The following is a 24545-nucleotide window of genomic DNA, read 5'->3' as shown; positions in this document are numbered from 1 at the left end:
ACTTGGGGCTCGAGCTTTTGTGCACTTGCAAGACTGAAGTCAGTACCAACGAGCAACTTGACGCGTGCACACGTCCGCGCGCGAAGGAGGACAGAACACCGGCAAGATGGTGTTTTACCCGCCACCATGGGCCCCGAAGCTTCCCTTTGGTAAGTTTAATGATATTACGGAGTCTGGTGGTAGATGCTGTATGCTAATTGATTTTTGATCAGACCCGCCCGACTCGGTCACGATTGGTGATTTCATGAGAAATGAACTCTCTGGTCGCCGTCCCATCTCCAAGAGCCGGAATCCCTTCACCTGCGGTCTTACTGGAAGGACGTACACCGTGGAGGAGGCGTTCCAGCGCTCCGACCTTATCGCCCAAGCTTTAGCTAAAATCACCGGATGGAGGCCAAACACAGATTCCCCCTGGGACAAGGTGGTCGCGGTCTTCTCATTCAACACAGTCAGTACCACCCGACCACCCGATTAGGTGGGCAAAGACCTTTGTTCTAACACCATTACATAGGTCGATTATCTTTCGGTATTGCATGCCGTGCACCGATTGTCTGGCATTGCCACGCCCGCCAATGTCGCCTATTCAGCGGAGGAGCTGGAGCACCAGCTGCGGTCCTCTGGGGCGAAAGCCCTCTTCACCTGTGTGCCGGTGCTCGAGACCGCGCTGAAAGCTGCCAAGGCAGTGGGATTACCCGAGGACAAGATTTTCCTCATGGATCTGCCTGGAGCGTCCCAGAAGGCTCCGTTCAGGAACATTGAGGACCTGATCGCGATGGGTCGTTCCACCCCAGCCCTAGAACCGTTGAAATGGACGACCGGCCAAGGGGCACGCCAGGTGGCATTCCTCTGCTATTCCAGTGGTACCTCAGGACTTCCAGTGAGTCTGCCAGCGTTTCTGAGACCCCTTACATGCACCGGGCCATTGTCCCTGATAGCCGACTAACAATAAGACAGAAAGCCGTCATGATCTCGCATCGAAACGCCATCGCCAACACGATACAATATTGCATTCATGAGGACGTTGGCCGAAGGAAGTTTGGGGTTGAGACCCAAGTAGCACTAGGCCTGCTACCCTTTAGCCATATTTATGGCTTGCTAGTGGTAGCCCACTCCGCGACGTGGCGTGGCGACGAAGTCATTGTCTTGCCCAAGTTTGATCTCACAGACTATCTCCGGGCCATCGAGCGGTTCAAAATCAACCATGTACTCATTGTAAGAGCTTTACGATATCGATTCTGGCTAGCCCATGAACCGGTACTAAATGAAGCAGGTTCCCCCAATCGTGGTCCGCATGTTGAGCAGCAAGGACGAGCTCAAGAAGTATGACCTGAGCAGTGTCAGGTTGATATTTACCGGTGCAGCGCCTCTTGGGGGGGAGACCGCGCAGGAGCTGAGCCGCCTCTACCCCAAGTGGCACATCGCCCAGGGTTACGGTACAACTTTATCCTTCACTCCTCGCCTTCTTTTGACTACCTAAGTACCTAATGAAACTCTGCTAATACCCCCACCATAGGGATGACCGAGTCCGCCACTGTCATCTGCACAACGAGCGAACATGACATCTGCCAAGGCACATCCGGCTCTCTCGTACCTGGCGTGCGAGCTAAGGTTGTCGACCCGGACGGAAAGGAAATCACCGAATACAACAAGCCAGGCGAGCTGCTGGTGCAGTCGCCAGCCGTTACGCTAGGGTATCTGAACAACGAAAAGGCCACTGCGGAAGCTTTCATTTGGGATGAGGACGGTCGCTGGTTGCGTACTGGCGACGAGGTCATCGTGACCAAGTCAGAAAAGGGTTATGAGCATATCACCATTGTCGATCGACTGAAAGAGTTGATCAAGGTCAAGGTACGCCCACCCGCCCATCCGCCCACCTGCCAACCTTTCCTTCTCCGTGCACAGGTTTAAGCATAGTTATTAACCTCCCCCCCCAGGGCCACCAAGTCGCTCCCGCCGAGCTCGAAGCGCATCTTCTCACCCACCCAGCCGTCGACGACTGCGCCGTCATCTCCGTTCCCGATGAACGCGACGGCGAAGCTCCGAAGGCCTTTGTCGTAATTCCAGACTCGATGGCGTCGCGGAAGCGTGACGAGATCGTGGCTGAGATCAACAAGCATGTCCAGGACCACAAGGCTCACTACAAGTGGCTCAAGGGGGGGATCGAGTTTATCGATACCGTGCCCAAGAGCCCCAGTGGCAAGATCCTGCGGCGGCTGCTGCGGGATAAAGAGAGGGAGGCGAGAAGGGCGAAGGGGGCGAAGCTGTGATATTGACCTATTTCTGTGCCTACCTGCCTGTGTCTACTTACCGACGAGACTTTTTGGTTATGATATCCTCTTGGGTAGCTTTTTATTCGAGTTGTATTTCACATTCAACAGCTCCAACCGTTTCGAGACAGAACTTTTCCCAACCTCCCTTAATTAACACACAGCCCGATGCAAACCCCCTTCCGCCGCCTTCTCTCCCTTTTCCCCTCCTTCTTCGCGACCACCCTCCTCGCCCTTCCCGGCGGACCCTTGGCCCCTCCTTGCCCACGTTGATGACTGCAGCACGGATAAATCCACCTGGTCCCTCTCCATCAACGTCTCCGTGACTTCCACGAGGTCCGTCACCAGACGATCTAGCAGGTCAAAGCTCATACTGACGCGCACGACCACGCGCAGGATCTCGGTCTCCGATTCGTCCGGCGGAAGGGCGTAGTTGGGCACAATCCACTGACGCGCGCGGAGAAGTAGGGACACGGTCTCTTGTTGGATGTGCGGGTACGTTTGTTGGAACGCGTCGCTGAAGCGGAAGGCGATGACGGGTAGGCCCGGGGTGTACGTTGCGGAGGAACCCACATCATGACTGCCGGAGAATGGATTTACGGGGCGGTGGATATCGCTGAGACAGGTGTACCACCCTGTTGCTTCGATGCTTTGCGAGAAGATGCGGGCGTTGGCTAGGCAGTTTTCCATAATCTCCCGGTAACCTGTGAAACCGAGGTGGATCAAGTTGTAGTACTGCACGACCACCTGCGCACCGGGACGGGAGAAGTTGAGCGTGTAGGACTGTTCCGTGCCGCCGAGATAATGGAGCTCGAAGATGAGGTCCTTGGGAAGGTGGGATTCATCGCGCCAGACGATCCATCCAACGCCGGGTGTTACGAGGCCGTATTTGTGGCCCGAGGCGTTGATCGATGTGACTCGGCGAAGTCCAAAATTCCTACCATTTGAATCATGTTAGCAAAACGGGGGGAAGGACAGGTGAGGTGTGGGATGTGAGCTGCCGTACCACTTCCCTGGTCCCGCACCGGCGTGCGTAAAAGGCGCGACGAACCCTCCGCTCGCAGCATCAACATGGATTGGGATATCCACGCCCGTCTTGTCCTGATATTCATCCAGCAACTCACTGATCTCCGCCACCGGCTCATAGTGTCCGGTGTACGTACTACCCAGAATTACAAACACTCCGATGGTATTCTCATCCACGTTCTCCTTCACCAGCTTGGGGTCCAAGCAGTAATTGCTTTTCTTCGAAACCGGCAGCACCCGTGGCTCTACCTCGAAGTACCTCGCAAACTTAAGCAGCGCCACCTGGGCATTAGATCCCATGATGATGTTGGGTCGGAGGGTATCCTTGCCTGCCGCTCGACGCCGCTCCTGCCAGCGCCGCTTCATGGCCAAACCGCCGAGGTGGATGGCCTCGGAGGAGCCCACCGTCGGTGAGCCGATGGCTTTCTCCTTTTTACCCCCTCCGCTGCCACTGCCACCGTCGCTGTCTGTCTGGACTACCGTCCCCGCACCCCATAGATTCGCGAGAATGGATACACACCGATCCGAGATAGATAACAAAGCAGGGTACTCGTCGTTGTCGGCTAGGTTCTTGCTCATATTTTCGGCCATGAGACGCTGCGCATTGTCCTCGAGGAACGTGTCGACAAAGCTGGCTAGGTTGAGGTTCGGCCGGCCGTCCAGGTCCAGCTCGTCTTTGAGCATCTCGTACACCGTGTCGCCCGGCGCGCCATCGTGCGGGATCTGGTACTTGGGGATATCGCGCTGGCTGGCGTACGGCGTGGAGAAAGGCGTCAGGTGGGTGGTTTGACCCCGGGAGCTGTCCTTCTGTTCAGGAGATACGCTTGAGTCTCGAAGGTGACGGATTATGTCTTCGGGATTGACCTGAGGGGTTTGTTGGTGAGTGTCGTTTAAATATTGACTTGGGAGGTGGGGACCGGGAGGTGACTTACATGCCGTGAGAGAGACATGGCAGGCACCTGGGAGTTTAGAACACGATCAAACCACTCTTCCGAAGTAAATTATTAAGCTGAGATAGACTAGCTCGTCCAGGCAAACTCAACAAATTCCCAATGGTAGATGTCCCAACCACGTTATTAGAGAAATTACGTTTCCGCCATTCCGCGCGGGGGCGGTATTGGAGGACATGTGAATGAGAATAGGACATCATGACATCACCGACGGGGACTACCGCCGAGCGGCGCGTGCGGGATCATCGAGCATTCGAGGAGAAAAATTAACAAATCCTAGTTCAAGATATCTTGCAATACGGCGATTGGGGGCAAGTCACTGGTTCTCGGTCAACGGCTCGCCAGAGAAGCTACTTGGCCAGGGCAGTAGCCATCGGCAGCCTAGGCAGCCTGGGATCGTTATTTCTTGGAGGGGTTGCAAAGCTTCACAATGGTAGGCGGAAATCTGGTATTGAACATATGTTTTCGATACCTAATGCAAGGAGGCAAGGCCGTCGATACTCCGCACAATAAGAAGGGGGTGGGCAAAAATGGTGCCTCGTGAGAGTTCCCTCCCGTCCTCAATGAGGCAGAGGGCAAGTGGGGCTGGCAGATTGCAGACGTGCACAGACCATCTGCGCCCAGGTATAAATTTTTGTCGTTTCTCCCAAACTTCCTCCTGTTATCTTTTTCTTCTCCATCCAAGTGCAGGGGTTTTACGTGTATCAGTGAGGATTCGTCCGAGATCACGTTTTTGCTAGTTGAAAACTACAACCTGACCGCTCTTGTTGGGCTTCGGCCCGGCAGGGAATTTTTGGCATCTTATCCTCTTTTGCAGGAGCTCCTTCATTCCTTCGTTTCCATCGGCCCATGTGGGCCGAGGCGAGGAGGGTTTTCTAGGTTGGTCGCGATGGTGTCTGGAACCTTTCAGCGCACCGCCGTTCCAGCAATTGTCACACTCAATAGAGCATCGGAGGTGGCTTTCAATGTCAATCCTTTTTAATTCTATTCTTGAACAGGATTTTTAACTCCTTTCCCTAGCAAGCTCCCTTCCGATTTTATGCTGTATCGAGAACCACAACTTCCGCCTCTGCGTCGCCCACGCTCTCCACAATCAGTTTATCACCCGCATTGACGCCTTCAACAAACGCGCCGTCCCCTTCTACCAATACATCATCTTCCCGCCCATCTAGCCTAATCTTCGCTTTACCGCCCTTCGTCATGGGAAGGTGTACGTAGACCTTCCTCTTGGTCGCCTCGGTTGCCTGCGCGCCGACAGTCCATTCGAACTTGCCGCTGGGCTCGATCAGGCCCGCGCCCATCACGAAGTCGGCGTGGATGGGTATTGTGCCGGGTATAGTTGGCTCCCCAGCTTTTTCTTCCGCCGCCGTCGCGTCGACTCCGGCCTTGAGCGGGCTCAGGAGGTTGACGAAACCCTTTCGTTTGTCCTCATCGCTGTACCGGCCAGAAGCGTACCGTGGTGTAAGCCCGCGCTTCCAGGGGATAGCCCAAATTTGCAGGAAGTGAACAGGGTCCTGGGCGTAGTTGTACTCCGCGTGGGTGACCCCCGTGCCGGCTGTCGTGAATTGGATGTCGCCCCGCGTGATCTTGCGGTACAGTTCCGACTCGGTGGTGTCGCTCTCTTTGTGTGTCGAGTCGGTGTGCGTGAGCTCGCCGGAGAGGATGTAGCTGAAGATCTCGAAGTCGCTGTGCGGATGTTCGGGGAAGCCTGAGTTGCCCTTCACCCGATCCTCGTTGAGCACCCGGAGCGAGCCGAACTGGGTGAACTTGGAATTGTACCAACTCGAGAAGCTGAAGGAGTGGTAAGTGTTCAGCCAGCCGTGATCTGCGTGTCCGCGAGCAGCGGACCGGTGGGGAGTAATCTTGGCATGACGAAGAGAGTTGGACATGGCAGTTTTGATTGCGTTCATAGGAGATCTGCTTGTTTGGCGGGGATTGAAGCCTTGTGTTAAGCAGGTAGACAATTAGACGCTTTACACCTTGAGCTTGTGTCGTTGTTTGTTGAAATCAGGGTTGTCCGACAAGGCAGGAGATTTTGCACTTTTTATATCGCAAAAGAACACGCAATGGAAGCAAATCGCGATTGACGGTAACAGTTTTGGGACATAATACTTTGATGAGCATGCCAAATCTATAATTTTGTCCATCTTTGAAGGCTAGAACACGCCTGTAACCTCAAGTCCGCTTTCTCAGTGATGAGAAAGCAGCATCCGGCAGCGACAATTGGCTGACCCATGATTACCACATGCTTGGTTGAGGTGGTGATGTGTCAGCAGATCTCGATAAACCAATGAGTCAAGCTCCCATACGAGTTTAACCCTAACCCTTTACCTCTCCCCTGGTTGGAAGCCAACTCCTTATTTTGATCTGTTTCTCCTTCTTTTGTTTGACAGTAAGGAGCTGGGTCATGCTCTTTTCTGCTTTGAGAGGCTGCCATTCATGCGGTTCCATTGTCCCTCGTCAAGTAGCACATATCAATGCCTCATGCTCCCGAACACTCCCATAATTCAGTTTTTTTGTTCCGCACTTTTTTAACAGCAAGCTTCTTGGAGAAGGCGTCTCACTTGCGTCCAATATGTGTTGCTGGTTTCGGCTCTTCATCAGGCGGACGGAGCGGATTATCATCTATCAAAATAGCCCCGCTCGTACGAAGCGCCCGGCGGGCGTGACCTTTGAACCTACGGTTCAGACTTCTCGATGTGCATCCCAAGAACAAAGGTGGCGCCGTGCTTCAAACTCGTTCCTACCGGGGGACACCCGTGCCAACGGATCTTCCGCCGACACCCCAGTCAACTGATGAGGATAATCAGCATAATGATGACGCAAAACCTAGTGCTGTTGGACTGGGAATATCGGACCCCAAGGGGAGGTTCACTAACACTTGTTCTAAAGAACAAGGCTAAACATGGCCCTGCAGGTAGTCCTTCACTAAACAATGCGGGGTTGAACAGAATTGCACGTCGGGGGACAGTCCCCGAACGGATGCGCAAAAATGACTGGGGGGAGAGGAGTGAGTTGCACACGCTCTAGGGTTGAAAGCTGATACCGGTAACTTTCAAAATTTTTGAAGAGGGAGAGATAGAAATAAATAGAGCTAAGAGACAAGATGTTGAAGATTTGTAAGACTTCTTATTGAGCCATATTCAGGGTTAGGGTCATGCACACTTGCCGCCGATGACTCGTCTCGGCCGGCCTCTAACCTCCACCTGATAAGAGAGTGCCCCTCTATCGCTCTAACATTCACGAGACATGTTTCCTGCGCACTCGTTTGCTCACCAACACAACACCACACCTTGAAACAAACGGGCAATAAGCCACCATGGACAAGACACAGGACGGGCTACCCCGGCGACCACTCTACCTTTTTGACCTGCCGCCAGAAGTGCTCAATTCACTCTCCCTCAAGACCGACGCGGGGTTCGTCGCCGATGATGCGCCAATCGATGGACCAGGCCCAGAAACACAGGCGGCAAGCTCCTCGAGCACGGACGATACCCTTGGGTCGCAAACATGCTCCCTTTGTAGCATGTCGTTCGTTACCGTTCAGGAACAAAAGGAACATCTAAAAACCGACCTCCACTACTACAACCTCAAACAAAAGCTCAACGGACTCAAGCCGGTCTCGGAACCAGAGTTTGAGAAGCTTGTGGAGGAGAATGACGTCAGTATATCGGGTTCCGATGCATCGGATAACGAAGACGAGGAGGGCGAGCCTGCACGAAAGGAGACGACTCTTTCGGCGCTGCTTAAGAAACAAGCGTCCTTAGTCGACAAGCGTGATCTGGACGGCGAGGCGGAAAACGGTGAATCGAAGACGAAGAAAAGGGGAACGGCGAAACCACCTTTGCTCTGGTTCGCGTCACCGAAGCTTCCGGACCGCACATACTTTGGAATTTATCGGGCGGTGTTTACAGCGAAGGAGCTAGAAAAAGAAGACGAGATCCTCGACGCTATCCGGCAACGACAACTCCCGCCAATAGCCATGCCTAAGGCTGCCAAAGATGGCAACACCATGCCTCCAGCCTACAACAGCAGGCATATCTTCCTCTGCATGATAGGGGGCGGTCACTTTGCCGCTATGGTGGTTTGTCTGGCTCCCAAGAAGAGTAAACACAGTTCCGCTGTGCCTTTGAATAGGGAGGCGGTGGTTTTGGCGCACAAGACCTTTCATCGATACACCACTCGACGCAAGCAGGGCGGCTCGCAGTCCGCGAACGACGGGAGTAAGGGCGCCGCACATTCAGCCGGTGCGTCGCTGCGCCGATACAACGAGCAAGCGCTGGTGGACGATGTCCGCGAGCTGTTACAAGATTGGAAAGCCCTCATTGACACCTCCGATTTGCTGTTTATTCGGGCTTCCGGGGTGATGAACCGACGGACTCTGTATGGGCCGTATGAGGACCAGGTCCTGCGCTCCAACGACCCTAGGATCAGGAACTTTCCCTTTACCACACGAAGACCCACGCAAAACGAGTTGATGCGCTCATATATCGAACTCACACGACTTAAAGTGAAGGAAATCCATCCGGAAGCAGCACCAGCGCCCGATGACGGGGCCGTAAAAACGCCGAAAGCAAAGCCCGATCCCAAGCCCCAACCACCAAAGCTCACTGAAGAGGAGGAAGCCGCTATCTTCCACACAACCCAAATACAATCCATCATTCGCCGCTCTAAGCTTCCTGCCCTACTCTCCTATCTGACAACCAATAACCTACCGCCCACTTTCGTCTTTCAACCCAGCGACTCCCAACAGAATCACCATGCTCCAACTGCCCTTCACTTCGCAGCATCCCAGAACGCCGCGCCGCTTATTACAGGCCTTCTCACACGCGCCAAAGCCGATCCTACCATCCTCAACGCAGAGGGCAAGACACCTTTCGACCTCGCCGGCGACCGTGCTACTCGCGACGCTTTCCGTGTCGCCCGGTCCGAGTTGGGTGAATCAAGCTGGGATTGGGAGGCTACCCGAGTACCTGCGGCGCTCAAAAAGGAGGAAGCGGAGCGACGCGCGGAGAGGGAGAAACAGGCGTTAGCGAAAGAAGAGGAGGAAAGGAGGAAAGCAGAGGAGGAGAGGCTTAAAGTTGAAGGGCCTCAGGTGGACGGGGCTAGCAGGAGGCGGAAAGGTGGAGGGAATTTGTTGGGTGGTGGGCCACCGAAAACGGCGGAGGAGAGGAGGTCTGAGGAAGCGAGAGGTTTGACGCCGGAACAGAAGGCGAGGTTGGAGAGAGAGCGTCGGGCGAGAGCGGCCGAGGAGAGGATTAGGCGGTTACAGAGTGGTGAATAGGGAGGGAGTGAAAGTTGCGGTAGGAAGGAGTCAAATAATGTATGAAAGCAGCGTATCAATGTGATCTTATTCCCCCGATGGGTACTGAGATGTACGTTCTTGTTATTTCCCTGGCTCTCGAAGCAGCCGTTCTACAAGAGCACTTGCTTGGAGAGATTTATGAGCCCCCGCGTAATGTTAACGTTGACATATACTCATCACGACATACCTCGTTGCCCTCTACCTTGGCTGACACCTAGACGTGTTCATTCTTAAGAAATAGAGTCGCAGGGGAAAGCGGTACTGCTAATTACGCTACCTTCACTGCCGTTGCCTGGAAGTATGAAGACAACTGAGTTCCGGTCCGACAACACGCAAAACCTCCCCTCCCGAGAAAGAGAACGACGGAATCGCAGCTCACACAAGATAATACGCATAGTTCAAACCTGGATACCTCTTAGTGTCTTAATTTGAGACCCAACAACCTTGTTTTAACACCTTGTAGAAAAAGAAATCAACAGTGTTAGTTCAACACGAAACTGCCTCCTTGTAAACTAAACCAAATCCAAATGATGACAAACCCCGAGAGATCGACGAAACACAGGCCGTACACACCAAAGATAATTGAAACAAACCGCACGTTTTTGGTTGTCTTGTCTCATCTTTCGTAAGCGGCAACCGGCAACTGACAGGCAGAAAACAACACACAAAATCAACAAAACAAAACAAAAGGGTCCTCAGGTCAACGGCCGACCGACCGACCGATCGACCGGGCCTTTGTGGGTCCCCCGGGGGTGTGTGGGGCCGAAAATCCGGACCGCTCGACCGCCCGGCCGGCTGTGTATCGCCTCCCTGGGGATTACGGGAGAACCCTTCTGGAGGGGCGGCGCGGGGTTGTTCAACCTGAGGGGTTTGTAAACTTTAGGGGGGTGGGGAGCGTTGGTGCTGTGCCTCACGGGAGGGTAATATTGGAGCTGTGGCGTGGATCGTGGTAAGGAATGGAATGTTTTGGTGGGTTGTTGGCTAGGTAGCTAACTATCATCAGATGAAATAAAAAGGCCTCATGGAGTCTCCCTGATGAAATACATTACGAATTCAGCACGACTTTGCGACTATGTAAAAATGTTGCTGTCGACGCGAGTGCGTGGCACTTGGGTGCTAATGACATCCCAGGTTGAACAAGATCTTCACGTCTAATGATGATTGTTGAGGCGGGTGTGCCTAAGAAGAGGCATGGTATCGGCAGCCAGCAAAACTTCATTTTTACACTCTCTTTACGTAGCAGCTGATGGATCGTGGCCAACAAGTTTCACTGCCTTGCGGGTGTGGTGTAGAGCGCATCGCAGTTTTCGTTGGAACCGAGAGAACGTTAATTCATCCTTGCCGCACCGCGCCGCCCGGGAATGGTGTATTGGGCTCTCAACCCCCGTCAAAAGAGCTCAGTCTGATGTCCCCGACGCAACCGACCTGTCCGAAGACCCCGAGAGTAACGGTATTTCTTTCCGAGATGGAGTTTTGGTTGCGAAATGCTGAACGTGGTTGAGCTGCCTGGTTGCGCTTGATGTTGGCACAGTTTGAGGCTTACTACAGGGTATAGATTTGTAATTGCACCCGAGCAGAAGGTAGGCGTACCTACTCTGTAGCGGGTTAAATCCTACTCGGGTGCATATTCGCCTTGTTGCTGTCTGAAGTGACTTCCTTGTACGCAGACTGGCATATCGGTCAGTGGAACCACCCCCTTGGAAGGTAGAGCCGATAAAGTGCGAGAATATCTTGTCAACGACGCTCAAGAAGTGGTCAGGGGTAAGGGTTTAGCATAAAGAAAATATTGGACCAGAATGTGCTCAACGAATAGAAGATGAAGGAAAAGGGGGAGATTATGGACGTGGTACGAAGTCGGGACAAGCTCCCGATGGTTTCCTGTGGCTGTGTCTCCTCGTCAAAGCATCGCCAAATACGAGCGCAACGCAGTGGAAGGTAGCGACTTCGAAACAAAGGCAAGTGGATAGAGTGGACAAAAACGTAGACACGGTCCCCTTTCGAACGGGGACGGACGGTTTAATGCAACCCTTGCGTCGACGAAGGTTTTCTTCTTTCCCCTGACTTTGACCATTCTGGGCGTTGCATTGCCGCCAAGCGAAGCTCGCCCGGCCGGTGTCGGGTCTAGGCTCTGTGTCCATTCTTCGGGCGTGTGTCCGTGCCTGTGCCTATGCCGGTGCCGGTACTCCCGGACCCTGGTGCTATATGCAGGCAATAGGCGGTGCTCTTCCCAGAAGGGCGAACCCGGGAAGAAAACAAACTGCAACTCTGGGCTGGCGCGCATCACGGTCTCTCATCGGATTTTCCCATGGTGCAGACCAAAAATAAACTGCGCGTGTGCCCAGTTGAAGATGTTTCAACACAACTGCATGGCTCCTGCGGTGAATTGCTGACAGATTGTTGACCATCGCAGCTGAGGTCGAGAAACATTGCGCAACGGGCATGGGCGGGTGGCAGTAGGCGGCGGCTGTAGGAAAACAAGCGCGCTGTTGACCAGTTGTGTCAGCGAAACTGAGCGGTGATTCGCCCGCTTCCAGGCCCAAATTCTCCGGATAAGCTAAAATTGGCACCATGTGGGCCGTTCGGGCTGTTTCTTCGAGCCCATGAGAGTCGAGACGACTGCTCTGAACAAATACCAATTGATGGTGGTTTCTCGATAAGAGAAGTAACATGGTGAGGCAACCAGGCCGTGGAAAGCGGTTCTCATCCTAATTCCAAACCTAAAGACATGCTGTGAGTCCGCGAGTCCGGAATCTCGAGTTTGGACACGAAAACGGACTTCGCTCCAGGTTCTGTCCTACCTCCGATGTGCCAATACCGGGTTACTTGAAGAGTTGGTACCTGAGGTAGAATAGACCCGGCAAACCAGCGCGGCTTTCATTCAGTCTATTCCCTCCCGACTCCCACTTGTTACGTTCTCGGCCTTTTGAGTTCTAGTTCAAGAAGACTCTGTCTTGCACGGTTGCACCGAAAGAGGAAAGAGTCTTCCATGCGTGCAGCTTTCTGATTGGTGAGGCAGGAACAACCAGCGCCAAGACTACTCGGCTCTTTCGGCGTTGCGGGCGTCCACGCACCTGAAACACCATCTGGCGCCCGAGCGAACAAAAGGCAAGTCGTTTTGAAACATGGCGCTGGAATCGAGCGCTCAGGTGGCCGCTCACCACTGGCCTGCCCCGAAACTTGGGCGGCTCGCTGCAGAAGGGAAGCGCTATTTCCATATCAGCTGAGACTTGTTTCTATCACTCTTTTTCCCCTTGTAATTTCAACAAATCCCGACAACCCATAATCGACAAGAGCCGGCAGAACTAGGAGTTGTGATTCTGACAAAGCAGCCGCCACACCCGTTCTCGTCCTCAGGAGTCTCAAACCCCCTGGAACTTGGCAAGAACTGTGTATGGCTAGTGCGCCCGGATTAAGCAGCTCGGCCCGCGCATTCTCGACGGTTTGGGAATCGCTTCCTCTCCTCTCGTTTGCGGGGAAGCGCTAGCGAACAGGGATACAAACATTGAATATTGAACCAGGAACCGACATCCTGGACATTTTTTCAACGGCGCTCACTTTCGGGGGCATCCGGCTACGCTTGGGTTACTCTGTACCATACATATATGCAATAATGGTGGTCATAGTAAGTTGCCAGTGCACCGGCGAGTGCTCCGTTCCTGCAGTAGCGTCGCCGTCGTGGCTCAGCAAGCCCCCCGTTTCATCGCGACACCATTCGATCGTCCCAAGGGTTAGCTATCAGTCCAGAACGTTGGGACTGGTCACCACAGCAAAGGCTCTTATGGTCTGTGCCTAGAGGGGATCTCTTTAGCAACGAAGAAAGAGATTTCTCCGTTTGTTTATTTATGAGTAGAGAAAGTCAACGTTGCTCCAAGGCGCCCTAAGTGTTATCGTATAGGCGTACTCTGTCGTTGATTCAGGTAGGCCTTCGGACTCGGCGCCAAACCCATAACCGATTGGCCATATGTTGCTGGCCAGGAGGAGAAAGAAAGCTTCGGGCTCGAGCCGGCCCCTGGGCCAGATCTCGGACAAGACCCCGGCCCATCGAAACCCCTGTCGATGCTACCCTAACCAGGGGAAAACGGGGTTTTGTCAACCAACCAACCATGTGCGCCCAGGCCTGCTGCCGCTGGCCAGAGCCGCGCGCCATCAGAAGGAAGCTCCAGTTTGGGCACAACGTCGACGGCGGAGGCGTCCTGAGTGCTTTCTTGTCTCTCGCCCGGCGGTACTGTGGTAGTGGCGCGAAAAGAGGGAACTCGTGCAGGAAAGGGACGGGGCACGTCACTTGCAAAAAGGGATCTCAACAACCACCACATCCCTGCCGGGTGTCCATTTCGAAACAATGCCCACCCCATGAGCTGGAGCTTTGCCGTTCTGGAGGGAGAGAGGGAGGCTGTTCGATTCCTGGCTGCTTGCATGGGCGGCCCCGGGGAGCAACCGCCTCGAAAGCTTGTGCCTGCTCACGGCGAGAAGTCAACACATCTTCTGAGCTCCATCGGCGGCACCCCCCCTGGGCCTCTTCCCTGGTCGTGGTTCTCGATTTGACCACACCCCCCCCGTTGCGCGGATGGCAATGGGGAGGAAGAGAACATGGCTGCCAGGCCCAGCTCGCGGTCGGTTTTGTTTATATCAGAGGCCACAAACCTCCCTTCCCGCTCTTCCATCTCCCTCTCTCTCCTCGTCTGTGTATCATCAGGTTTCCTTTTATTTTCTCTCCCCTTTTCCTTCGGCGTGCCGATAATCAAGCAAGAGGCAGAGTCATTCGCTTCTTTGCCTCGTTTTCCTATTTCTTGGTACTTCGTGGTTCATACCTTCGTTGACAAAGCCACTTAATCCGATTTCTCCGATTTCTTCTTGCCAGTGGCAGAACCAACCCGTCCATCGTTTCTTAAACATACGTTGATCAAAAGCACCGACAATATCAGCAATATCTCAAGATGAAATCTTTTATTCCTATTCTGGCCTTCGCGGCCGGCGTGTCGGCAACTGTAAGCCATGATCAACCCCATCCGTTGTGATGGCGAACCTGACTAACACACATTGTCACCTTTAGTTCAGACACGCCCCCCCTTTCACTTGCCCTGGTAACACGGACAACAAGTGTACCGACAAGCAACGGCCCGGGTTCAACTGGGACGACTTGGACATCGGCGACTTCTTCGACTATGGCGACTTCAACTTCCAAGGCTGGTCTTGCCAGAATGGTGGTGGTGGTGGCGGCCGTGGCCGCTTTGCCCCGCGTACCGGCCAGAAGGTCATCGGAGGCACATGCTCGTCTGAGAAGCACAACTCCCCCTCGTTTGGCTGTGGCCCTTCGATCGACCGGTTTTCGCTGAGCTCGATCCACGTCAAGCCCGAGTTCGACTGCGACTTGGAGTTCCACTACGACATGCCGGACGGATCGACTTGCAAGCACCGCAGCGCCTGCAAGAGCTCGGGTACTACGGTCGTGAACAACCAGTGCGGTGGTGCTAAGAACGTCACGGTGGTTTTCCCCCACCAGCCGGACAAGCCGAAGCCGAGCTGCAGCATCCAGGTTCCCACCATCTCGTTCGACTGCAGCACCGCGTCCAGCACCAAACCGCCCAAGACCACCACCGCCGAGGCTTCCACCACCATCTCCCCTCCTCCGGTCGAGGCCACGACGACCACCGAGGTGAAGGAGACCACAACCACCAGCCCCCCACCTGTCGAAGAGACAACCACCACCAAAACCCCTCCTGCCGAGGGGACGACCACTACTACCCCGCCTCCTGCTGAAGAGACGACGACCGCCAGCCCCCCTCCGGCAGGGGAGTCATCGACATCGACCTCCTCCCCCGAGCAGCAGACCAGCGACACCAGCGCCGTGGTTGTTCCTCCCCCCGTGACCAGGACCATCATCACCAGCTACGACAGCACTTCCACCGTGTTCACGACCAGCACCGCTACCGTCACTTCGTGCGCACCCGAGGTCCCCGACTGTCCGGGCGACTCGGTGGTCACTACCGTTGTCACCATCGCCGTCTCGACCACCATCTGCCCGGTCACTGAGACCCGGACCACCATTGAGAGCACCACCAGCGTCGAGAAGCCTCCGAGCAAGACCACCACCACGGAGAAGAAGCCCGGCTCCAGCGAAGCTGCCAGCAGCTCGTCGTCCGGTGCCGAGGTCCCTCCTACCACGTCCACCACCGTGCGTGGCCCTGGCAGTCCCGGCGGTCCCGGCAGTTCTGCCGGTGCCACCACCACTGCCCTCTCCCCCGTCGAAACCCTCCCCTGCCCGGGCGTCGTCCCCTCCTGCCTGAACACCTTCATGTTCACCGTCGGCTGCAAGGACAACACCGACGCCGCCTGCTACTGCCCGGACGCAACCTTCGTCAAGACCGTCTTCAACTGCCTGTACGCCCACGGCGAGACCGACGAGATCATCGCCGAGGCCGTCGCCTACTTCCAGGGCATCTGCGGCAAGTGGATCGGGTCCAACCCGGGTATCGCCACTGACGCTACCGTCACCACCTACATCACCGTGACCGCCGCGCCGACCGTCGCGCCCGTGTACACGACCATTGTCGTCGACGTGACCACCGTCGTGCCGTGCACGGATGACAACGGGCAGGAGATCCCTTCGTCCAGCACCACTGTCACTGTCAACACCAGTGTTACCGTGCCCCAGGTCGGTTTCACCACCGGCACCTCGGACGAGGTTGGTGTTGGCCCGGTTACTGGCGCCCCTACTGATGGGCCTGGGGCGACTGGCTCTGCGGCTACTACCGCGGCTAGCGCCACGGGCACTGGTGGTTACTTCCCGAGTGGTACTACTACCGGTTCTGTCCCGATCCCGACGGCTGGTGTTGGTCGCGTGGGTGCTAGCTTTGGGCTGGTGGTTGCTGCTGTGGCGGCCGTTGTTGTTCTCTAATCAGAACAATCACGGCGGTGTTGGCTTGCTTAGCATGCTCAGCATTTTTTCTTTTCTTACGGTCCTTCTCTTACCATGAGGAAGACAGGGACCGGCATCTACATCTAATTCTCACGCTCCTTTACGAAAGAAGACCCCTGTACGAATTACACATACACAACAACACACGCATACAACAAAAGCTCTGTTGACATTTCATTTTTTGGTTTCATTTCGGTCATCAACAACCCCGTGGGAAGGACGGCTCTCGAGTTTTGTTTTGTTCTGTTTTTGCGATTTTTTGCTCAGCGCCGATATCTTCGGCGCACCACACTAGTGTTTGCTACACATGTTTCGTTCAGACAGATTTGGAGAAGGCTGGGATATATACGACTAGGATGAGGGCGGGTTATGGTGTGACACCGTGGGTCGAGGAAGTGTCATCGGTGTATGTGTACGTTAGGTCCTACAGCTGGGGATGGTTGGCTGTATGTACATAATAGTTAATACCCCCCCGACCGAGAGCCGAATTCCAATTGTTGGACCGTTTATTTTACGATGGTTATGGTGAAAAATTGTGACTACCTACCTAGCTTGTGTGTTTCGCGTCGTGGTGGGTGAGTTGAGTTGAGGGGCGCGTTGAACTGAAACTTTGCACTGGACGAACTAAGTCTCAGAGCTGGTATGGTATGAAGAAAGATAATCGTCAATTGCCACGGCAGATTGGACCCCTATGAACCGTGTGACATGCGGTGTATGTACTTGACGGAGCTTTTAGGGGTCTCACGCACGAGCTTGGGGACGGACGGCCCGTGCCAGGGACTAGAGACCTCTCAGCTTGAGCTAATCTAGGCCCTGTGCCCTTTTCCTTCTCTCCGGACGAAGTCCCATTTTTGAACCTAGATGCTTTCGGAGCAGGCCTAGATATTAGTTTAACGGTTAACCCGGCATTCGGGAAAGGAAATCCTCATCCATGTACACTTACTCGCGCCTCGCCCTTCTAGAAGCTCGCTGGCCGAGCGCGCGGAACCCACTCGGTTGTCGATTTGCCGCGCTCCATCCAGGGCTATCCCATCATCACGGACGTAAACGTTTTCGACTTCCACAGAGTGGCCCCACCCTCCCGCCGAGCCTCGCTCCTCGGCATGAGAAGTTCGAGAAAAAAAAGAGAAAAAAATTCTAGCTTTTTTTTTTCGGGTCAAAGAACCGGCCCAAGGGAACCCACTTCAACGGACATGTTTCGGCTCTGGGTCGGAGAATAACGTTAACCATGGAAATGTCTCAGCCGACACCGTCCTGACCCGAGGGAAGGGATGGTGATAGAGCCTCGATCTGTGAATGGAGCGACGGTTTGGGGGCTTTGATCACGCGACCCTCCTGAGACCTGCAAGCACCCCAACAGTCTTAAATCGCGCAGCACTGTTGAAGGGTCCTGTGGTATGTATGTACGATGAACGTCTAGCATTCGTCATATCACGCGTAGCTATTACCACCACTTGGCCATGCATCCCAGCCCGTGGCTCTTCTTTATTTCTTTGCGAGTAGCATGAAAGGAAACGAGCGATATATCGCGATGGGAGAGCCTCGGCCCGTTGCTGGCATGGAAAATTGACGGAAATCCACCTCGGTTTCGGGAATCGAGGCCGACAATGGGACTGAGTGGAACGATGAGCTTTTACGGGCACGCCGACGAGGAGGAGCCCGAGGTGAGTTCCTAGTTGTTGCCACGAACGGAATACAGGTTTCAAAATAAGGGATGACGTTAGCTATGACCATTCGACGAACTGACTCGGCAAATCAGATGCGAAACTGATCGCAGACTTGCCAGCCTTGCTCGAGGACAATGAACGTTCATTACGGATGGTTATGTAATTTTGCATGTTCAAGCAGGAAGCTACGCACGGACCTATTTCCCATCTGTCCATGCATGAATATGTGGGTCTTCGCGTATCAATTTGGCTCCCCATTCTCTCGAAGTCAGTCGGAGTTCGGTGACCTCTACTTCCAGAATCCGATAAACACTGGCGCCCTCTTTTCGAAGGTTCTCACATGGAAGGCGTCCGCTCCTCGCCGGGCGGGAGATGATCCCGTAAGTTACGGGTACCGGCCGCTCAAAGGACGAATCCACAAAAAACCCATTCTGCTCCCAACTTGGACGGGACACGACTTCTGAATCTGCCCTCTCCGCGAGCGAACCACGGGCAAGAAAAATCGCGGAACTCTACGCTCCCTTTGCGGAACAGGCCTTCAAAGTGTTTCCTCCTCCGCACTCGACAGCCATTTACAGCTTGCTGTGCAGTCAGCAGCACCGCTGAAGCTCCCCAGCTTACTCAGTGCGTGAGTCGGCATTTGGCCTCTTAAGAAAAGGCCGACGTTGTTCTGATGTACCGCCAAGTACATCTACCCCGCTGTACCGTTTTCTCTAACCATTCTTGACCCTGTCAAGTCTCATCCCTCATCCATCCCGCCGTTTTTGCGCACAATCACTCATCTTTTGATAACCCCGTTCTGCCCGCACAGGCTGGTCAAGGCCATTGTCGTGTATTGATAGGGACTCGCTCTCCAGCGTTTCTACCGATCGACAAACGTTCCGAAAGAAAAGCGAGTTTCGCCCGGTTCTCGGTGACCTTCAAGTCATTGAAACGTCAATTTCTCTTGGATGACGGACAGATGGTCTCCGCAACGGAAAGGTTCGAGAACAATCCCTGCCAGGAGACCGTCCAGTCGGCTGGGCGAGACGACCCGCGTACCGCGAAGGGATGGGGGCGGATTCTTGGTCCCACCTTTTTCAGACGGGCGAACGCAACGGCGGACTTGGAAAGCAACCCGTGGGCCATGGGCGCGCTCTCGGACATAACCATCAAGCCGAATGCTGATGCCACCAAGCATGGGGACTGAGCCATTCAAGTTAACTAATCCCACGGCGGTGCATTTGCAAGGCCGAAGGTAGGCACAAGACCTCTTCTGCAGAAGTACCCTCGCCAAATGTTCCGTCTGCCTTCTTCCTTACTCGTACGCCGTATGTAGTGTATGTAATTGCAAACCCTGGTCCCTTGCGCATCCCATCAACTCCCCCTCCTGGCTATTATTAATTGGCGAACCCCCCCCCCCCCCGGGCTTTCTTGGATCCTCCTTAGAAGAAAAACAGAATGCCCCGACGACCCTTGTCCCGTCTGAGACCATCTTTCTACATATGCGCCTGATCCCCCCCTTGAGACGCGGGTCTTGGGGTCACTTACACTTCATGCTTCTGTCCCGGCTCAGACACAGACATTGTGAACAAGAGTCGTACTTCTCTCCTTAGCCCCATTCACACATCCCTCGTGAAAGATGGATAGCATACCAACCCCGCCCAACGAGGAACAGCACCCTAGGCCCCATGGGCCGAAGCGGTCCCATGCCGTCCCCAAATCTGTAAAGACAGTCCACCGTAACTTGAAGCGGACCAACCCACACCACAGTCACCCCTCGTCGCCATCACGAGAAAGCCACTCGCAACCAGGTGACGGGAGGCATAAGCGAGTATGGAAGGCCTGTGAGAGGTGTCGCATGAAGAAGACAAAGGTAGGCTTGCTCCTTGGTTTTGTCAGCGGGATGCCCCACCTTTTAAGTTACTGACATGATCATGTAGTGCGACGGAGAATTCCCTTGCAAGAGGTGTAAAGATGACGGGTTAATATGCACTGCGGGAACGAGGAAAAAGACCGAGTACAAGCAACTGCCTCCAGGATACGCCGAAGTGCTCGAGAACACCCAATTTGTCCTTATCGCCACGGTCCAGAAGCTGTACTCGATGGTACGGAACGGAGAGCCATGGGACCTGGGGGAACCGGAACTGAACGACCGCGGACAACCGATCATCCACAACGTCGCCGCACGACTCGGCTGCCTTCGACCGAATAGCGATTTGGACCTCCCTCCACACACGGTTTTCCCGGAGGACGAGGCGGGGATGGCGGCGCTGGCTCGGCAATTACAGGAACAGGCGGTAGCAACGACAGCATCGGGGAGCGCCTCGCAGAGCAGCAGTGGACAGCACGAGGCGGAATCTAACGGCGTCTACCACCAGACCGACCGGGCCAGCTCAACCGCGGCCTCCGACGTCGAACACTCGGATCTCGATCACCACGAGCCCGATTACCGAAGGGCCGCCTTTGGCGGCGCCGCCAGCGCCCTTAGCTTGTCACCCGCCAGCCTCGGCTACCCGGACTTTGATCTCCCCCCACCATCTGCGACCGCGTCGGACGGGTTCGCTCCGAGTCATCACTCGCCGACGATGCCAACTAACCACGGTAACTTCTCGTGGCTGAGCCGACCGGCGTCGGCATCGATGGACTTTACGGCGGAACAGCTGTGGATGGCCAACCAGGGGTTCATGAACCCCGACGTTATGACTTCGGGGGTTATGGGAACGAACTACGTGACGAAACCGACGGGCTTCTCTTCGTTTCGAAATTCCGATGCCATGGTTGGCCTGGCTGATCCGGTCATTTTTTCTGCGTTTGAGGAAGATCAACCACGGCCGCTGTTTGCCACATCAAATATGTAATCAGCCGGGAGGGGAGGGGAGGAGGCATTGGATGGGGCTTGTGTGGTTTCTTTCATGGTTTCGGAGTTTGGGGGACGGCGTTTACAATGAATTTTGAGATGAGCATGAACACCTTGGGATGTATTCGGGCACACATGACACGGGCGTTTCGGGGAAAGAGGAGGCGAAATGGGCGGGTCAGAATCTCTTCTACACCATGGACGAGTTGTTCTTCAATTAGCCATGTCTTGGGAGGCGCACGCGAAACGGACTTGTATATTAGACACCGGCGCGCTGTATCATTTTTCTTCGTGGGCACGAAGGTTCAGAATATGGAAGAGGATACACACACATCTGTAATTGAGCCAAGATGAAATCACGATCCAGAAATGGAAAATTCCTCTCTCATCATCTGCCTTTGTTTCCCTTCCGCGGAGTTTGTCTACCGCTCTCTCTCGTTCGTGTCGCTTTCCCTTTTAGAGCATGTATCATGGATGAGCCTCGTTCGGGACGCGTCCCACCAACCACCCTCCCGGAGACTAAACCCTTCCGGCAAGCACTTCGAGCCTGCAAACGCACGACCACCAGTAAACTTGCCTAACTCCCGCAAGGGGGCTGATTCAGTTCAAATTCACAAGACCTTATTTGCCTTCTCAGCACCAAAGAGCGCCCGGGCTACCTTAGCTAAGAGGTGCAATGGTGGAAGACCAAGATGGTTAGAGGGGGAGAAGTTTGATTCCATTTTCAGGTTCAGCCCCGTCCACAACACTCATCCAGCCCAATTTTCGTAAATTCAATGTTGGGGGCCTTAAACTAGTGTACTGTACTCCGTAGAACGCAGTTCCGCTTGTGCGTGCGCGTGGGCGCCCCTTTCCCCGCAGCCACCATGGGTGGTTTGCTGTTCTGTCTGAACTTGCCGAAAAGTGCCCGAAACCACGGAGTTGGGATAATAGGATGAGATGGATGAGAAAACAAGCGAACCTCATTTAGCCAATCAAATGGGTTGCTGGTGCATTTCCCCCCTCCCTTCCCCCCTCCCTTCTCTCTTTCCATTTTCGATCCCGTTTGTGGGTGTGGTGTCAACGGACGGGCGGTGCATTCTGTTCCTGATCCTTCGCCCGCAATCGACAGTTGAGCGAATGGTAAACGCTGACTGGCCCGTCCTCGCTGGCGGCGAGCCTTGTCGGAGCGGATTTCATCGCAATTGGGGGATGGAGACTTTCCATGATGGAGAGTGCAATTAGGCTTGGCTCTGGGTTTTGGGCTGGACTGGGGTTGGTTTGTCATCATGTGGAATTGTTCATGCCGACATGAATAATCAGAAAGCTTTGCGATTAGTTACCGATTGAGACTTTCTGCCATCTTTTTTCCGTCTTGGTCGTAGTTTTTTGATGTGGAATCTGGAGACGAAATGCATGGAGCGGATTCCAAGATCACCCAAGACATCAGCTTCATGCCCCAAGCACAACGCAGCGAGGTTTAATCTCCTTTGGGTAACTTAATGCAGCTAATCAAGAAGTCGTCGTCATTGCGCTGAGGCAAAGCCACTACGAGTAATTTCGGGACCACCCCAATACGCCCAATACGCGGAACGGAGAGTAACAACTCCTCCGCACGCCGACGCTCTTGCGCGGACTTGGCCCCGTCTTGGATCTTACCTTGGCGGCATTAGAATACAAAAGCCTTTGCCGCCAATGGCTCGCCGGCAAAGGGAGAAGAGGGATGGAGAATGCAGTTTGATGGCAAGTCGGGTCGGGGACCAAGAGCGAAGCCACGCTCCGCGGTGAAACGGAGTCGTTTCTTCGCCCGACACAGGACACCTCTGTTCGGTGGTTGCCCAGGGATTCGCCAATGAGAAGCCTCCTAGCCAGCTGGGGGACAAAGACACAAGTTCGGAACAGCTGTCGGACCGCTGCGTCGGACGAATTCCGTGTCGCGAGATCCAGCCGACCTCGACCCGTCGGGGTACAGAACGCTCCGAGTCCCGCGCCGTTGAAACCTCCGTGGGATTTCCATGCGGTCTTCGCGCGAACCTCACGTTATACTCGGCCCTAGTCCCCAGAACTCCTACCTCCGGGCCGTTCATCAGGAGCATTCCGCCCGGGGATCACGATCATTGTATTTTACAGCGGTAGTGTACCAATGGGTTCACAAATCGAAACAAAGACATCGCGCCCTTTCATTCTCCACTCTTTGCATTTTTGCTCACCGCAGGAGGGAATTTTTGCTGCGGCCATGATTCATGCTCATCAGTTCTGGGCGTCTGGGCGCCCAGCAGCTATCCTTGGCCACACGACGTCGTACAGACTCGAGCCCGAAGAGGCGCCATTCGATACTTCGTAATGTGGAGGGGTTAGCGGGTTAATGACATGACGGAGTTGGAATCCCCGCGATGCGGAACCACGGTCGGGGCAGGGCAAAGCCCCGTCTTTGAATAAAATAAAAAGGCACGAAGATCAAAGGGACGAGAGCACAGCAACAACTGAGAACCTTTCGCAGCCGGAGAGCCACCGACGGAGTCCGGGCTAAGTCCGGTATGTTAACCCCGTTCTTTGCGATGAATCATCGGCCGAGTCCCGTTCTGAAAAGAAAGAGTCAATTCCCCTGGAGACAATTGCGGTGCCGGGCCAGGATTGGACCAGTCAAACGCAGCACATCAACCCGGGGATATCGCCGAACCCTGATGAACAATTGGTGATAACGCCGACGCAGAACCAAAGCAACGTTCTGACATGGCCGATCCCTGTGTGCGTTTTGAGCTGACAAGAGCTTACATACAATTTGCAAGGAGGAAAAGAAAGAAAGAAATAGGACCCGTAATGGGTCGGGCCTTCATGCAAACTCGTGGTTGGAAAAGAAAAACCGAAACATCAAGGTAAAAAATTCACTGGTCCCCAAGGAAGAGGTCAAAAACAGTTTAAGAACGACAACTCCACAACTTCAAAGTTGCTGAGCGATCCACGGGCAAGCGGCGGGGCCAAGAAACGTGGCCAAGATCGCCAAGACCCTTGGCCTGCGATGTTCATGTTTCTGGGCGTTGTGAACGAGACCAGTGCTTGGCGACGAGAACGGGACGGAGAATCCACTCCACCCCGGTTCTCCGTTCAACATCCACCGCACCGTTGAGTCCAGAGCAAACCGAAAGCGAGAGAGCGAGAAGGTCGGCTCGGTCTGATGACACCGAATTGATCGTGGGGTGTGATGGCATAGGGGGGACGGTTAAGCCGTCGCTACTCGGGAAAGGAAAAGAGGGTGACGTTCGGGAATGTTTAGAAAAAGGAATCGTGATTCCTCTTCTCGCTAAACGTTCCGATGCACGACGGATCCAGACATGGAGCTCACAACATCCATCTTCCTCGCTCTCAGTCATCAGCTCGCTATGAATGGCCGAATGGTAGATAAAGTTAGATTTGATGATTGGAATTTGAGGTAGATATGCATGGAATCTTCAGGCCTCACCTCTTTTTAGGTTGCATTTCATGGCCTGCTGATGGTGATGACGGGAGCAGTCTTTGATACTTAGTTCTGCCGAATTGGGAAAACGATGATGCGAACCAGAACGGCCTGTGGAATTGATGGTCGTCAAAAAAGGTAC

At 54.4% G+C, this 24545-nt stretch overlaps 6 protein-coding genes across 6 annotated transcripts; 4 read left to right on the top strand and 2 right to left on the bottom strand.

The window, feature by feature from the left end:
- Nucleotides 1-106: 106 nt before the first annotated feature.
- On the top strand, nucleotides 107-2267 carry C8A04DRAFT_26472 (uncharacterized protein; the record flags this gene model as incomplete). The annotated part of the gene is made up of 7 exons (XM_062779933.1): nucleotides 107-149; nucleotides 213-448; nucleotides 512-877; nucleotides 955-1212; nucleotides 1271-1433; nucleotides 1514-1848; nucleotides 1935-2267. The coding sequence occupies 7 exons, from the start codon at nucleotides 107-109 to the stop codon at nucleotides 2265-2267; spliced, it is 1734 nt and encodes a 577-aa protein (XP_062639098.1).
- Nucleotides 2268-2420: 153 nt separating this feature from the next.
- On the bottom strand, nucleotides 2421-4243 carry C8A04DRAFT_26471 (glutamate decarboxylase; the record flags this gene model as incomplete). Its single annotated transcript, XM_062779932.1, has 3 exons — nucleotides 2421-3204; nucleotides 3274-4157; nucleotides 4226-4243. 3 exons carry the CDS (start codon nucleotides 4241-4243, stop codon nucleotides 2421-2423), a joined length of 1686 nt encoding a protein of 561 aa, XP_062639097.1.
- A 1037-nt stretch (nucleotides 4244-5280) lies between these two features.
- Nucleotides 5281-6132, bottom strand: C8A04DRAFT_10408 (RmlC-like cupin domain-containing protein; the record flags this gene model as incomplete). Its single annotated transcript, XM_062776569.1, has 1 exon — nucleotides 5281-6132. The coding sequence occupies one exon, from the start codon at nucleotides 6130-6132 to the stop codon at nucleotides 5281-5283; it is 852 nt and encodes a 283-aa protein (XP_062639096.1).
- A 1430-nt stretch (nucleotides 6133-7562) lies between these two features.
- On the top strand, nucleotides 7563-9527 carry C8A04DRAFT_26469 (uncharacterized protein; the record flags this gene model as incomplete). Its single annotated transcript, XM_062779931.1, has 1 exon — nucleotides 7563-9527. The coding sequence occupies one exon, from the start codon at nucleotides 7563-7565 to the stop codon at nucleotides 9525-9527; it is 1965 nt and encodes a 654-aa protein (XP_062639095.1).
- A 4955-nt stretch (nucleotides 9528-14482) lies between these two features.
- C8A04DRAFT_26468 (uncharacterized protein) lies at nucleotides 14483-16443 on the top strand (the record flags this gene model as incomplete). The annotated part of the gene is made up of 2 exons (XM_062779930.1): nucleotides 14483-14533; nucleotides 14599-16443. The coding sequence occupies 2 exons, from the start codon at nucleotides 14483-14485 to the stop codon at nucleotides 16441-16443; spliced, it is 1896 nt and encodes a 631-aa protein (XP_062639094.1).
- Nucleotides 16444-19752: 3309 nt separating this feature from the next.
- Nucleotides 19753-20971, top strand: C8A04DRAFT_10410 (uncharacterized protein; the record flags this gene model as incomplete). Its single annotated transcript, XM_062776570.1, has 2 exons — nucleotides 19753-19986; nucleotides 20054-20971. 2 exons carry the CDS (start codon nucleotides 19753-19755, stop codon nucleotides 20969-20971), a joined length of 1152 nt encoding a protein of 383 aa, XP_062639093.1.
- Between the last annotated feature and the right edge of the window lie 3574 nt (nucleotides 20972-24545).

Source organism: Dichotomopilus funicola (assembly GCF_033296635.1).
Source record: "Dichotomopilus funicola strain CBS 141.50 unplaced genomic scaffold C8A04scaffold_13, whole genome shotgun sequence".
In the NCBI taxonomy this organism is placed as follows: Eukaryota; Fungi; Ascomycota; class Sordariomycetes; order Sordariales; family Chaetomiaceae; genus Dichotomopilus; species Dichotomopilus funicola.
This window is presented reverse-complemented; position numbering and strand designations above follow the sequence as displayed.